The sequence below is a fragment of the Ambystoma mexicanum genome, chromosome 10 (assembly GCF_040938575.1).
Source record: "Ambystoma mexicanum isolate Mex_15411 chromosome 10, UKY_AmexF1_1, whole genome shotgun sequence".
Taxonomy (NCBI): domain Eukaryota; kingdom Metazoa; phylum Chordata; class Amphibia; order Caudata; family Ambystomatidae; genus Ambystoma; species Ambystoma mexicanum.
Genome location: NC_090932.1, coordinates 864,880,222 through 864,897,244, shown reverse-complemented (window position 1 = coordinate 864,897,244; position 17,023 = coordinate 864,880,222). Strand labels below are relative to the sequence as shown.

General features: G+C 43.1%; 1 protein-coding gene across 1 annotated transcript in view; it reads left to right on the top strand.

Annotated features, from left to right (window-relative positions):
* Window positions 1-17,023, top strand: part of LOC138492940 (uncharacterized) — a 334,933-nt gene that overhangs the window by 128,428 nt on the left and 189,482 nt on the right. Inside the window, exon 6 of the mRNA XM_069620230.1 lies at window positions 13,707-14,177. Within this exon, the coding sequence (XP_069476331.1) occupies window positions 13,707-14,177 (471 nt within the window). The remainder of the gene's footprint in view (window positions 1-13,706; window positions 14,178-17,023) is intronic.

Genomic DNA, 17,023 nt, shown 5'->3' with positions numbered 1-17,023 from the left:
TTTAGGATAGCCCACCAGTAATCTCTGGAGTCTGAGGTGGGTCAGTTCGGAGGACAAGGGTCGCTAGGGCTTCATAGGAACTTTGACTTGCTCCAGAGAGTTGATGTGTTGGGGGAGGGAGAATCATAGTTGGGATAGGGTTGAGGGGGAGGGAGGGAGAATTGGGGGCCGAGGGGAGAAAATGATGTGGGGGTTCATTGGGTGTGCTGTGACATATGTGTCAGCAAACACTGACACAAAAATGAAACATTCACATTTAGGCTCCTGACTCTTAACGTCAAGGGGCTGAATTCCCTCATCAAAAGGAAGAATGTTTAACAATTCCTGCAGAGATTGAAACCAGATATTATAGCCTTCCAAGAAGCACATATTAGAAAGTAAGTCAAATAAAACTATAAATTAAGGGAATACCCCCATATCTTTCAAGCAACCCAACGGGGAATGTAGCAGGGGTTCTTCTAGCACTTTGCACAGATTTGAATGTTCATATTCTGGGCTCGCTATCAGACAAGGAAGGGAGATGCATGCTTCTCACAATCCAAGTAGGGGTCTCACCTTAGACAGTGGCTGCACTATATGCCCCAAATACTGGGCAGGGTGAGTTTCTCAAAGCAACACTGGCAAACTTGGAAACTTATGCAAAAGGAGAGATCATATTATGGGAAGACTTTAATATTGCATGGGACCCGCAGAGGGCTAGGGGCGCTAGAACATACTAGCCTTCGAAGGCCCTCATTATTAAAATGTAACATCTAGCCTTGAAAGACACTTGGATGATCATCGGGGGGCAGAGACAGAATACCCATTCTATTTGCATACACATAGATTGTTTACTCAAAACGATTACATCTGGACATAGCGTCTCTCATTAGCAAAATAGCGGAGTTGGAATTAGGCACTATATTCCTTTCAGAAGATGCCCCGCTGTTGATCCAAATGAACATGCTCAAAGAGAGGTATGCCCTTTGGAGTTGGTCCTTCCCTCTAGATCTATTAAAGGGCAAAGTGTTAATCAATGCTATTGCAGACAAAATCAAGGACTTTTTTTATGCTAAACAAATCTTCTGAGGTGTCAGGGCAATGTGTGTGGGATACCTTCAAAGCTATACTACTGGGGAATCAATCACCATGAACGCAACTAGAGAAATGCAGATGAAACGATTAGAGGGCAAGCTAGAACAGGAACTCAGTGACGTAATATAAAAGATGGAAATGGATACAGGGGCTAAAATCTGTAAAGCATAGCAACATCAGTGGTGAATTGGAGTTACTCCAAACTTAAAAAGCAGAAAAAGGGCTCCTATATGCGCTAGAAATATTATATAAAATCGAACAAAGTCGATAGGCTGTTTGCTGCACAGCTAAAACAAAAGGTTGAGGCACAATCTATATTGGGGATAAAATCTCCACAAGGGAAAATGGTGACTACAACTTGGGATATATTAGAACAATTTACAACATTCTGCTCCACACTAAATAAATCGGGCCACCCTGATCAAGCCCCACAGGAACTGTATTTACAATCTACCCCGCTCACCAAGATTACACCACTGGAATTAGAATCTCTTGAGGCCGATATAATGACGGATGAAGTCATAGGTGTGATAAAGGCCCTCCTGTTAAATAAATCCCTGGGTCCGCATGGCTATCCAGCAACATTTTATAAAACCTCCGAGTGATGCTGGCCCCCAAACTGACTGCACTTTATAACGTATTCAGTCAAAAAGACCCAATTACTCCCACAATGGAAGAAGCTAAAATGGTTCTCTTCCCGAAACCGGCTAAGGACACAACCCTCTTTGGGTCAGATAGGCCTAATGCCCTCATAAACATAGATGCAAAAATCTATATGAGAATCCTAGCAAACAGAATTGAAGACATCTTACCCAAGCTGAAAAAACTGACTAAGAAGTTCTCCCTGGCCATATTCCTTTCACTAGATGCAGAGAAAGCATTTGACCAAGTCAAGTGGTCTTTTTTTTATTCCAGACGATGGAGTTTATGGAATTCAGTACTACCTTCTTACAGAAATCCAGGCAAACTATAGCAACCGAAAGTTAGATTATTGATCAATGGACAACGCTCCCAAATCATACCATTACCGAGAGGCACTCAGCAGGGGTGCATTTTATCCCCACTATTGTACACGTTATATCTAGAGCCGTTCTTTAGCCAGATTAGGTCTCTGGGTGGGGGCGGGGATTATTGGGAGCATCATATTTGGGGGGCAGGAGCACAAAGTAATGGCACTTGGTGATGATTTTCTCCTGTCACTATAAGACACAGCACACTCACGAACTGCGGTCGTTCCAGAAACAGGGGAATTTGGCACAGTCGAAGGGCTAAGAAGGGGGCCCAATTGAGGATAATCGGAGAATGTCTCTCTGGCTTCATGAAGAAGATATGAGCAAGAATGGACAGGGCAGTGACAGGAATATCTTTGGAGGAAGTCGTCGTCAACAAAACATACATAAAAGCACTGTGACGGAATTAGTAGAGAATACGTGGGACGACTTGGTGAAAACGCATAGGTTTTCTTCCTTGCCCATGCCTTTTACCCCCCTGGTCTGCAATGTACAATTCACTCCCAGTTTAGAACGAGGGGCATTTTTCAGATGGAAAGTGGCAGGGTGTCTGAAATTTAGGGCTATGTACATAGGGCAAGAGATAAAATAATTCTAACAATGTAAAACTGAACTGGGAATAGGTGAAGGGGATAGGTTACGATATTTTCAACTGAGACATTGGTTATGAGAACCCACAAACAAACAGGCGGCCACTAATGTCCTTTGAGAAATACCTTGTAGTAATTCAGGGGAGAGGAAACTCATTTTAGCAATTTACAAATGTATTTTGGACAGTGCCCCCTCACAAAAGGTTCTTACCTAAAAAGATGGGAGTCCACAATTGGTGTACGGGGGACATCCTGCAAGAAGACAGGGAGAGGCTCTGGAAGGAAATTCCCAAACTCATGAGGGCTATACACAGTAGAGAAATGTGATATCAAGTCATGGGCCAATGACATTACACTCCAGAACGGCTTCATGTAATTAGTACTAAAATACCCCAAAGTTGTTGGAGAGAATATGGGGATATGGGTAATTGGGCTCACATCTGAAGGAACTGTCTGACTATCGTAGGGCTCTGGGGAACAGTAAATGACAGCATGCGGAAGAGTTGTGGTGCTCCGACTACAAGGTATATAAAGGTTTGCTTACTCTGGCTTCATGACTCAGAGTTCGATACTTGGGGCCAAAATTAGGGCAAAAGGAGTATAAAATTTTGAACTTGGCGGCACTGTTGGTTATAGCACAAAGGTGGAGACAAAAAGAACCCCCAGAGCAAACAAGATTGGATTGCAAAGGCGTGGAACTTTTTTGCGCTAGACTGGGTCATGAATTTGATCTATGAGGACCATTCTAAATTCTCGACGGAAAGGGAAATGGTTTTGACTTTTCTGCATGACGATGTCAACGAACAGTATTGCCCACAGAGGCTATGTATTTTGGGAATTGAAAATGTAGCAATTACCATAACTTGAGCTGACGTTGACGCAACACAAGAAAATGAATGGGTGTGGGAGGGATTAGGGTAAAGGGGAAAACGAGGGAGGGTGGTGAGAATAGTTGTTTGGTTTGTTGTTCATGTAAATCAAAATGTCAATAAAGATAATTAAAAAAAATACCAAGAGCTCTGAGAAAATAAAACAAGAATAATCCCAACAAATAACGAATAGTAATCATCATCCAGAAAGCAAGGGAACACCCTTTGCAAAAGTTGCAAGTTTAATTCAAAAATTAAAATGACCGAACAAGCAATCTCACAATTTTAGTGTGAGGTTTCTTGAGAAGCAACCAACATACCTCAAGAATATCCTTCACTTTATCATTAGGCAGTTTGGGGGAAGTTCAAACTGTACTCCTCAAAGGTGTGAGAGCGGCAAACCGGTCCAAATGCAGACCCAACAGCTACAGTAAAAGATAATAATGCTAATATGCAAAACAAGTAAAAAATAAGAATGAACATTGTATATTTCCTCTAGAACCCTAAAAATCGTTGTATCTCTGTAGAGTGGTTTAAAACGTAGGTCAATTCTGGGAACCCCTTCTAACGATCTTTTTTAATGTGTTATTAGAATATAAAAGATTCACTGAATCATGGCAGTCGGATATCCTATTCCCGATCTATAAGAAAGGCTTCAGAAACTTGACTGTAGTATATAGGCCTATCTCTTTTTTAAATTCACGATTTAAAATTCTCAGTAGACTTATCATGGCAACATTACAAGAATGGGCAACCAGGGAAAACATACCTATATTCCAACTTAGTTTTAGAGACGGTCTTGGCACCAATGAGCAGCATTGAATCTCTATCTGGAAGTTTCAAATTCATTGTGGTGGCAGAAGGGGAGGGTTTATGGCCTGAGTGATTACAACTGTCCTGAAGACTTTATCCAGATTTAAATTTGCATCTATCGAAAACTTAGAGCCTGTGTAAGAAGTGGTGGTAATGGGCACTGTACAGATTGGTTTCCTGTTGACACCAGTGTTATACAGGGCTGTGTAATGGCCCCCATTCTGTTTTAAATATACATCAACAGACTTATGGATAGACTTATGGCATGCCAACCGGGTGTACCTCATTTGGGAAGCTTTCAATCCCCATACTGGTATATGGTGATGACACTGTTTTAATCGCTAGAACTCCCTGTGCTCCCCAAATGCTTATTGATGCATATTCTGATTTGATCGATAGTCTAAACCTTGCAATGAATGTTTGTAAATCAGTGTGATGGCCTGCCGGAGGAACCCACAAACAGGAGAGGCTGGTTGCCCTCCTAAATGTTATGTAAAGAGCACTAAACTCATGCAAGTGGACTCGTATGATGATCTAGGCATGACATTCACCCCCATTGCTAAGTGGTTTAAGACCTTGTACCAAACAAGCAAATGCCGTGGCTCAAGCGTTCGGTGGAGTCTTTCACTTTGCTAAAATGTGCAATTCCTCCCCTATTGAGATGATGTTAAACATCTAATTATTGCCACAGCAAAGTAAGGTATGGGGCTTTGGAGGACCAGTAATTTGTTGCAGAACAAGCTCGGCAAGCAGTGGCTTGGTTTACCAATGTCTGCAGCAAATGTTACTGTCCATCAGGAGCTGGGTCTCTGATTTCAAGACAAGCTTTCACTAGAGGTTATGTTTTTATGGTTGCACATGTGGGGTAATGTGAATGCGGTTTTAACCCAGCAAAATATTATGTGGCTGCTAATGTTGGATAACCGGTCCACAGCATGACTACTCCGGTGTTTAGATGTATAAGAAAGATGTCTAACAGGTTGCACTGTGAATGTATGACTCGCGAGGTATCCAAGACTTTTAAAAAAACTAGTCTCCAGGCAATTAAGACTGCACAAAGAGAGTATTTAGAGCTCTTGAGAAATAATAATAGGCACTATATTTCATTGACTTTTAATGGCATTCAAAATTATTTAATGCTCTCTAGATTTTTAAACCAGTATTATTTTATCACTAGAGCCCGTTTTAATAATCTTCCTCTGAAGTCTGTTACAGCAAAATGGGTCACCCCCCCCCACCCAATCCCCCCACCTGGTAATGTTATTTGTGAAATGTGTAAAGGAGGTATTGAAGATATGATGCACTTTTTCTTCTGTTCCCTATATCATCAGGTACGTACTTACACTTTACTACCTCTGTTGCATAAACATCATTTTACACAATGTAGATCTGCTATGCACTCTATTCTGTCTGCAGACTACCCTTTGGTCACATCAACGTTACTGTCTTACTTGAGAACTGCTTTGGCTATTAGGAAAAAGCGTCTGCTGAACAGCTTGTTTCCTTGGGTATGCATGCTATGCCATGTGTAACCTTGAATATTCACCACAACCTATATGTGCTCTCTTCTGCATTGCAATATTTTGCTGATATTTGATGATGTTTTATTTGTATTACATTTTGTATGTTGAACTGCATTGTTTTATTTGACATTTGATGGTATTTTACCAAAATAAGTCTGATTCACTGACTGAGTCAATATTTCTCAACAAAGTTGATGAACTCCTATGGGGAGCAATGTTATTCAATGGGTAAAATTAAAAACATGGCTGTTTTCTGGGTTATGCAGTTTGGGGCTCTAGTATAAAGTGCCAGGCCCATGAGCACGTGCAGTGAGGTACATGAACTACGTGCATCCAAGTCTGAAAAGTTACTTTCTGGCTGTGTAGTTTACATGGAGGGAAAACCACCTGGGGCTGCTAGCCGTAAACTGTAACCATCTTTGCCTCTACGGCCTCAGTTACCTCTCCGGATACCTCCCGGTCAGCAGTTTTCCACGCAACCAAAAGTGTTAGCTCCTTATCTGCACTTTTAAGAACTGGTCCAGGCCTTGGATCTTCTTGGATTCTTATCACCGGTCCTCGATTCCTCTGCACATTGAAACCTTCATATCTGCCAGAGTTTGATCTTGAAGGAAAGTTTCCACATCACTGCAGGCAGGGTTTAAAGCCAGGTCCAGATGGGAAGTTAGCTTCTCCAACTCTAGTAACCAGTCCCATGATAACGCAAGAAAACAGCCAGTGTCAGCAGGCTCCAGGGAAAGCTTTTTTTAGGGCACGAAAGTATTTCCTCAGAATCAGCTGTTTTGGGCAAGGTTGTACTCGCAGTCTAGAATCCAGGAATGTTTCAAGAGTGGCCACCCAGCACAGCTTTTGTAGCCTCTTATGCATATGCTTTCGGTAGGGGCAGTGAGCGATCCTGGCCAACCCAAATAAAATACATGCCCACCTTTTACTACACACTGACCTGGCTTCCTTTGCTTGAAGGTCATTTTTTGTCAACTCCTAATCCCAAATGGCAGAGTCCTTCAGTCAATAGCATGGGACTCTCCCTGCAAAAATACACCCCTCCAAATGTATAAATTGGAAGCCGTCCTGCTGTGTGGAGCCTTACAGTATTGGTTGACTTTTGACAGAAGATAAAGGGCTCCTCAGCCTGTTCAGTGTAGGTGTGCATTAGCCATCCTGCCTCTCTAAAGACCCTCTCCAGGAGAAGCATCACAGGCTTGATTTATCTGAAGTTTGAAACAGCTGCTAGCTCTAATCCCTCCAAACTAATTAAGCAGTTTTGAAGAAACACATTTGTTAACAGTAATTTAGTTTGACCTATTTTTAATAGATGAACTTCATTTTTTCTCTTTTAATGGGGAGGAAGGGTGCTGGGCAGAGCCTTATGGAACCTCTGGGACCTAGTCTCAGACAACTGGACAGGACATTAGGGCTTCCCCCGTCTTCTACCTCTAAGGCAGGGTCTTCATCAGAGAGGGTGTAGGGCTTCACAAGAAACCAAAGGTGTCTAAAGGATAGAGTAAATTAGCTATTTGCCCCACTAATTGTGGACCTGGACCTCAAAATCATAAGATGGTACCTCTGGGTGACTAAGTTACACCCAGGCATTAGTTATGATGGTACGCATGTAGGAACAGCTTGTAGGAATAGAAAGCATACTGGTGTAGGTCCTGCTAAGTCACCAATGTTTGGTGCTCAAGTTACATCATTGTGACCTCCTCAGGAAGTGGGAGAGCTCTTAATGACGGCATCACTGATGAGCATTAGGCAAGGTGTTCTTCTGCCTGACTGACTGAATGGCATCACTAATATTATATACCATAAAAAAAGATTTTAAAGAGGACCAAGAAAACTACAAACCCATTACCATTCTTGCTGTGACGAGCAAAATTGTTTCCTTTCTGACTGTACGAGTTCATAGCATGGGTGTCAGATAACATTTTACTTATTGTTCAATCAAGCTTTCGTAAGGCTATCGGAACAACTTTGAACGGTTTAATTCTAAACTGTATCAAACATTTAGCATTGAGCAAAACGAATATGCCTATTTGTGGTGTACTTAGATTCTGTTGCTGTTGTCAATGGACTGAATAGAAACAGTCTTTTGTCAAAATTAAATCAGTGTGGTCTACCACAAGGATTATTAAAATGATCTGTTCTATCACACACATCATTGTGACCTCCTCAGGAAGTGGGAGAGCTCTTAATGACGGTATGACTGATGAGCATTAGGCAAGGTGTTCTTCTGCCTGACTGACTGAATGGCATCACTAATATTGTATACCATAAAACAAGATTTTAAAGAGGACCAAGAAAACTACAGACCCATTGCCATTCTTGCTGTGACGAGCAAAATTGTTTCTAATTGATACTGGGGTTCGTATCAGAGTAATCGGGCTGTTTCTCTCGTTATAACTATGAGAATGGACCCACATTATTTCACCCTGCTTGTTTAACCTTTTATATGGTTGACCTGTTTACTGCACTCGAAAATGTGCATAATTTCCCACCTACAGTAGGTCTCATGAATATACGTAACTTGCCTTTGCTGATAAAACACCTATTTGCTTACAGCAAGCCTAAATTAATGATGTGGTTATCTTCCATGACATATGTGACATATGTGACGATTCATGGGATCTCAGCACTTCTCCCTGAGGTGGGGGCCTTCCCTGTGAGACTAGGGAGGTAAGCTTGTGGTGGAAAGTGGATGTCCCAGGTAGAGACTCCCCTCATGGTTATATGGATTCCTGTTCTGTGAAGGAACTCTCTAACCACGTTTCCCTTGGGACTAAGTCCCTGTCAGAAATCCATGATGGCACTACTGTCTCTTATAGTAATGTCTACTTAGTCCTTGATCCACTAATTGATAACCCAGATGAAGAAGAGCCAAAAAAAACGTGCAGAGTAATAACAGGTTGCCTTACCATAGTAATGAGAAGAGTTGGATGCAAGGAGACATACAGATTATCTCAACAACAGTAAAGAAGGATTTTGACTTTATGCTGGGGAGGAAACAGACACAGGAAATAAAGAGTGAGAAAGGACTGGCAAATACAGAGAGCAGCCGGCGTGAAGCCAGCCCAGACTGGGAAGTTCGAACCTGGGAACACCAAGCTGCAAGGATGCTGATCCCCAGTGGCAGGGACATCCAGGAACAGTCGGTGGAGCACAGTGGTGGAAGCTAAGCTCCTGACCAGTGGAAGAGTGGTAAAGAAGCCAGCGGTAGCGTGACCTTAGGGAGGTGGGCCATGCAGTACTGCAACTGTGCCGGAGCTGTGTGCCCCAAGTCTCTGCAGAGCTGCAAGGACAAAGCGGAGTGAAGGAAGCAGGAAGTTCTGAAGCAACACGAGTCAGCCCATCACCCCAGGAAGTACTGGTGATGCAGTCCCGACACACTACAGGTATCATTACCAGCAGGAGACCTGGTACAAGCTTGGGGCAGACCAAGAGTCAAGAGAGCCTCGGGACTAATCTCCCTCATCCCAGTAGTGATACCCAGAGAACCAAGAGTCAAGAGTGCATCGGAAGGAATCTCCCTCATCACAGTGGTAATCCAAGTAAGAATAAAGAGGACACCAGACAACAAGAGCTGTCTCGAAGGCATCTTCAAAACAACATAAGACAGGGAAAAAGGTCTGGAATTGTAAAGCAAGCTTTCAGGATATTTTAGGAAGAAGTAAAGAGACTTTTGAGGAATATTGCCATAGACTATCCCAAGACAGCCCTCAATGCTGTGCAAGATGACCCAGGAGAAGGGAGTCATTCTCCAGATCATACTCTTTGTTGAATCAGAAGCTAGTGCAAAGGATTGTTGGAAAATAGATAAAGACTGAGCCAGTTTACCAGGAGAAGGGAGTCATTCTCCTGGTCCTATTTTCATTTGGATGCTGAACCGTTTTGTAGATTAGTAGCAGGGTTAAAGTAGGTTGTACAGAGGACAGACATTTCCTATTTGGACAAACATACTGATGAACAGCACCCAAGTTGATATTTGTTTAAGAAGGCATAACCCTTTAGAGATAGGGAGAGATAGGTTATTTTCTTTGTTTCTTAAATAAAACTGTGTTGAAACATGCTGACTCATTATTCCACCACCCCAAACATATCAATTGCTAAGTAAAAAAAATAACTAAAGTTAGGAGGTTTTTGAAGGTGAAGGCCTAAGGTGAGTAATTGTGTTTGGTATTTGAACATGGGTCCTTTAGAAAGGAAATGTTAGGTTATGTATTTGGGTTTCACGGTCAAGAATTCTAGATCTGAAGTGATGCAGCAGGAAACCACATTAAATAAAATTCCACCCTTGGTAGCTAAATTGAAACAAATGACCGAGATCATCGGGGATTTTCTTTGCAGCTGTCAATAGTGTAATAGAAGCAAAACCTTATTTGCACAATTTTATATGGGATCGAGGTGATATCTCTTTTTTGCTTTAGTCTGGCTTGGAGGTCATATTTGGAGATCCTGTTTGGACCTCTCCCAATGCTTACATATTCAAACTATAATGAGTGAGTAGGCTGTGACCTACTTACACATGTGCTATGTTGAAGAAATGTCTTTCTTTTTCAAGATAAAGTTTGCTAAGGGGAACACTCCATTTGAACACTTAGGAGATGCTGCTATATCAAGTCACTGACGCGTTATCTTTGAGTTTATAAGACATATGAAATTGATTAATTTTAAATTGTTGGAAGATGCTAATTGCTCTATCCTTAAACGGCAGAGCAAAGCTTTTTCATGGGACTTGTGGTGTAATCATACACACTTCAGTTCAAATTCGCCTCATGCCGCAATACCTTACATTCTTTTTTCATTTTCATGGTCCTAAACCTTATATTCTATGTTTCACCGATAGGCATACTACAAGAACGTGTATGTTTTGTTTTAACCTGTTAAATACGTACAAAATTGTGGGTGCGCGTCAGGGTTTCAAAAGATGTTTACCTATTTGTCGCTTATTCTTAAATCATACTAGTGTTGTATCACGTAAAGATCTTTGTAAGGAATGTTCCTTAATTGGCATTCTAAGGAGACAGCTGTTCAGATGTTTCCTTAAGAATTATCTCATGTTGTCAGTTGATAGATTTTGGTCTTGCTTAATGAATGAGAGGCAGATCTCCGTTATTCTTCCTATTGGTTTTTACTATGGAAGTTTTGTTCACTTTCTAAATGTGTTGTAAATGGTTTTCACCCCCACAATGCATATTTATTTTTTTGTAAGGTTTGATATAAACCATATCACAATGAATCAATAAATGGTGGCACTGTTAGTCGTTCGGAGAAGGGGATAAAGCTGCCTCCAGGCAAAATCCAATAGTATTCTAAGGGATGAGCAGGAGAGAACTGGGAACCAGAGGTGGCCCTGGAAAGGTTTTTCAAAGTGGCTGCATTTTAGAATGCGTGATAAAGCTCCATCCCTTCAGCTTTTGGGAGTGGGGGGCCAGAGGGGGGCGGGGGGCATATCTCCTAAAGGAACGTTTGAAAAAAAATGGGTCCGAATAGTGCATTGTAAAGCACATTTGTTCCTGTAAAGGGATTAAAAAGTAGTTACACATAGAAAAAAAAACTGATTTAGATTGAGGAAGAACATAGTGGAAGCTTTATAATCAATTCCTCACTTCAAAAAGATGAGGTGAAATGGAAGGCATGAGAGAGGGTAAGAGGAAAAGAGAACCAGGGTACCCACATAAGAAGTTCATAGTGCAGATGCCCACCAGGGAATCTTGAGTTTTCGGTAGGGCTTTGAACCGCTTATTAGGGGCTCACATAGGGAGACCGTGTTGTCACAGGTTCTCTCTTATGGTCTTGGTACAACTTCTATAAGTCCTCCATTGGATTGAAATTCTAGGCATGTCCTGATCCCGGTGATGGAGCGAGTCTGACACTCTTCTCCAGTTTATACTTCCAGCACAGGGAGCCCAGAACTACTGTTTCCCTACAGTTTGCAGCTTGTGTACAGACTGTACAGGTACACCGGGACAATAAGACCATGAACTTTATACATTTCCTTAACAGATTGGCAGGCTCCAACGAAAAGGGCTAGGGTTCCAGTGCCAGCTGAGGCGACAGTAGTCTCGCAAGGAGGTGACTGGCAGTCCTGGGAGTGGGGCTGGGTGGACTGATAGTGCCATGGTAAACAATAATTCCTGCTGGGAGAGCCTACATCTGCCAAGCAATTCCTGGGACAGAACCGTGCAGACATTGAGGCACAAAAAAAGGTACTTTATTAGCCAAGAGTCCCTTGTGAACTTTACCAACCCGAAATCCATACAGGCATCGAGGGGCTGATGTCTCGGACCACTTTCTCCACGTCAGTATTAAGATAAGATATGACCCTTCTCAGTGGCTATAAGGCACAAAGTGACAGTGTCCATTGAAGGAGGTATCCAAAGGGGTAAAAGGCCAAAAACAGAAATAATCTGGCTGGACTTCCAAGTTATCAAAATATGGTCCAGCACAAAGGTAAGAAATTAAGGCATTCTAACGTGCCTCCAACCTCTCCCCAGCTGCATACTTTAAACCTCTTCACTCGCACGCTTTTGATGGGTGTCACCAGCCAGGCAAAGTGTTCACCCACCCAGCAAGTTCCTCTTCTGTCCTGCTTAAAAAGAAATGTTGTGTTTTCACCCGCCCTTTGAACTTGAAAGGTTAAGAGCTATGAGGTTAAGAGCTATAATATATAATTCTCCAGGATCCTAAAACTAGAGGAGGAATTGTCTGGCTTGATTTTAATTTGTTCCGGAGCATGTTAACCTTAGGCAGGGCATCTTGGCTGTCTAATTAAAGCAAGCAGACAACACAGATATGCAACACAGATATGCAAAGCATGTTTGTAGTCCAAAAAGCCAAACAGTGAGGTGATGAACTAGAGAAGAGACCAATAAAGGCCTGCAGCTTCAACACTACATGTCCAAGAACAGTCTGTGGTGTGGGAGGGGCCAACAAGTTTGCACAAAATTGTTGGTGTTCGCATCTAGGTCCACGGTAGAAAATGCTTGGAGGGTAATCAATAAAAGTCCACGGGGAGGTTGTTGATGATGAAGTGACTTAATAGGGGGATGCAAGATGGACTTTCTGTATCTTGGTAAGCTGGTGGATCTTAAGAGACCCACACTCACCAGCTACAATAACATGGAGATACATGTGAGAGACAGAGAGGAAGCCATCTTGGATATCAATAGAAACCCATGGATCTGGTAGGGAGTCAAGTTAGATAAGTCTGTCGGGCCAATACAACAGTCCCAACCTGGGTGAATTGGAGGCAGTTGGAAAAGGAGAGAGGGCCCGAAATGGCCCAAAAAAGAGAACATCCATATTATTGTTTGATAAGCAAAGAGCAGCTACAGGGCCAGCTCTGCACCAATCACTTTGGAACCATCTCACTCCAGCTCTGGGCAGAAAACCTTACCTATCAGCTGCATGGGCTCGGAAGTCTCAACCTTCTTCAGCCTAAACATTATCGCTGATCACTATCATTCCGTTTCTTCTTAAGGTCATGGATCGGTTGGCATACCTCCAGTTGCAGAGATTCATTGAGGAAAACGCCATCCTATGTCCACGCCAATCCATTATTGATCGAGGCCATCCAGCTCTCCTTATGTTACTTGATTTATTGGCCGCTTTCGATCTGGTCGACCACGAGCTGCTGGCATCTAGGTTGCAATCATTGTGGGCTTTTCCTGCACTGCCACAAAATGGCTTGCCTCTTTTATGGGTCCTCGCAACCCTAGAGTTGCCATTCACAATGCCTGCTCTCCCCCCACTCTACTCACCCGGGATGTTCCTCAGGGCTCATCACTCTCACCCACGTTGATTAATATCTATATTCTCCCTCTCCTTAAGATGATTGACGACCTTGGTGTCCGGTATACAAATTATGCCGATGACACCCAGGTCATCATTGAATTCTCAGGCATCTATGAACAGGACTCACAGGCCATCAACTCTGTCTACTCCACTATTAATTCCTGGATGGTGGCAAAATCTGTGGTCCTTAATGCTGAGAAGACAGAGATTCTCATCACCGCCTCTAGCCACATGCTGAAAAATCTTTCCCCAGAGTATACCAACTTTCTCGTTGCCAATACCACCTTTCCGTTGGCCAAGTGCGTTAACACGCTTGGTGTTACTCTTGACGCCGAGCTCACTATGAGGCAGCATGTAGCTAAGACCCGTGCCTCATGCATCTGGGCTACATGCTTCTTGTCCACAAAAAGTGTGTCCATTCTAGCTGCTGCCTTCGTTAATTTGAGGCTTGACTATTGTAACAGTCTCTTGGCGGGCACTGCCCGATCCAACCTCACCGCCCTCCAGGTAACACAGAATGGTGCTCTGAGAGCAGTGCTAGGCATTCCTAGATGGCAGTCTATTATGGAAGCCAGAAAAAATCTGCACTGGCTGCCTGTCAGACACTGTGTCGCCTTTAAGATTCTGACTCTTACCTTTAAGTGCCTCACTCTCACTGCGCCCGTCTATCTATCTGAACACCTCAAGCGTTATGTACCCTCACGCTCTCCTGGGTCACTTGACCAGGCCAAAATCAGTCAGCCTAGATTTCGCCTGGACAAATATGGGAAGACAATCTTTGATGTTTTGGCACCTGCCACCGGGAACAACATCCCGCTTGATCTGAAAATGACCCCATCTCTTGCTGACTTAAAAAATAAGTTGAAAACTTTCCTTTTCAATGCACCCCCTATCTGGTTTCTCCTACAACTGATGCTGTGTTTCTGTCTCCTGATTATTGTTTGTTGTTTTGTGTGTGCCTTGATGCCTCTGGGCGATGTGGCGTGTTATCAAGATGGTATTCGCCATCATCTGAATTCCAGGCATAAAGATGATAGTAAAAACTGAAGAAGTTTTGCTGAACAATCTGTGTTCATATGGAATGGCATCAAAAGCTTCTATCAATTTGGCTGAAAAATAGTTCTCCCCCTTCAATCGATTCAAGAGCTCAGCAGATCTGTTCTTCCTCAGGTGAGCATCTGCTTTTGGGAACTCGCCAATGTTCAGGTCACTCTTTGGGATCACCAATGCTGGAACATGGACAATCACTATAGAACATAGTCCTCCCCAATCTCTGGGCAGCTTCATGTATGTTCTGGATCCACAGGCCCAGTAGTGACCCATTATCACTGCTGTCCCGTCCTTCATTCCTGGTACATCAAAGATTTGTCCGCACTGCTGATTCTCCCCAACCTTTCTCATGCCATTGTTTCTGAAATATAGTTCTGCACTTGCCAAAGGCACTATCTTCAATGGACCTCCTTTGTCTTCGACCAATGTCAGCAACTTTGCAAGCCTCTGCCATAGATGTTTGAATCAATTTTCCACTCGTCAATAACTGGTTTGTGATGACCAGATACTGCTACAGCTCTGCATATGACTACACCTTCTTCCTATCTGTCTGGAGAAAGCATTGTTCCCCAGATCTGTATCTGACCTCATTCCGTACAGCATCGAACCTCTTCATCAGTTTTTCCTTTACAATTGAGTCTTCTGTTGACTTCCTATCTGATTCCTCCTCCCTTCATACCAGGCTGTTCATATCTTATCACATGATTTTTGGTATGTGCTCTCGCTCTTGTCTTCAAATCTTCAACATAATCATCTTCATCTGGTGCTGACCATTCTGTCACTCATACCAAGGATGCTGTTTGACCCTGGAATTGACCTCTTGTATGGCAGAGTGCAAGGTGAGTAAGGCAATGAGCCGTTTGAACAGCTATGAATATCTTAGACTTTCCCATAGCGTAAGGCAGGAGTGCACATAGATATCAATCCTCCTCAGAAGTTCTCTTTCCAAGCTCTTTCATGTGCTGATACCCCATGTTGTTCCCTAAATGGCTGTACTGTCCAAATAATTGTTTAATTCATAATCATCCTCCCTTGCACTTCTCTTAGGTCTCTGTTTCATTCTTGCCAAATGATTCTCCCTATAATGACCATAAAGTAAATCAATACAGATCTCCCTCTAAAGGGAAGGTTTGGATTTTGTGTCACATGCATAGATACCTCTACATGAGCTACTGGAGTAGTAACTGCTGAACCCATATGCATGCATATTTATAAATTGCCGATCCCATACCCTCACCCAGAATAATTTGTCTCACACATTGTTTGTCAAGTGTTGGCAATAAAAGGACGTAGGTTTTATTGTACAGATATGGTTATGCAAATAACAATAATCACATATCATAGATAATAACAATACTTTTGGGCACCGGGCCTGGGGGTTATCCCCTCTGGCCCGTGCCGCCACACGTGGGCAGGTTGACGGCTGACCGCGTTCCCCCAAAAGTATCTCCTATTGACAACCCCTGGAGGCTAGAGTTGCTGTAATTTCTCAAAAGAAATGTTCCATGCCCTTGATTGATAGGTGGGTGCCGTCTTTGTGAAAAAGGTCTGGGTCACCCAGTGTAATGGCTGTGTGCTTTATGAAGCCCAGTCCTCTTGCTATACAAAAGTTTTCTAGCCCCCTGATGATTTTCCGTCTGGAAATGTCTACAGATTTGTAGCGGTTGGCCCCTTGCCATTTCTTTCTGGGTAGGATGGCCGAGAAGTATATTTCCGTTCCTTTCCAATTATGTGAGATACCTGCCAGGGATGAGCACATGTCCTCAAGTAAGTTTCTCCTCCCAAAGGATACTAGGTCATTGCCCCCTAGGTGTATGATCAGAAATTCTGGTGGGTCTCTGTATGCGACCAGTTCTGCTAGTGTTTTGTGGATTTCTGCCCATCGTAGTCCTCTGTAACCCCATCATGATGAAATGGTGTTCCTGAAAGGTGGCCTTTCTTTGGTCTCCTCTGCCCATCGGCCCGTCCTGAAGATAAAAGAGTGGCCGACTATCCATGATGATTGAAGCGTGGTCCTCCCTTCACCTGGTGTTTCTGTATGAAGGGGGTGAGAAAGAAAGGTGAGGGTGGCTGGCTAAATTAATTGCGGTCTGATGTACCTTTTGTAACAATCTGATTTTCAGCCGCCTATGTTTTTTAGTTGGTGGGGGGCTAAACCTCCCTGCCATGCTGAGGTGGCGGCACCTATTCTGAAGGAATGGGTGCCAAAACCCCTGGGGTCCCACCCCGCATTGTTGATTGCTTTCATCAGCACCCCTTTGAATTAGTAGCGGCTTAGTGCCGAGGCGTCCTTATGAATCAAG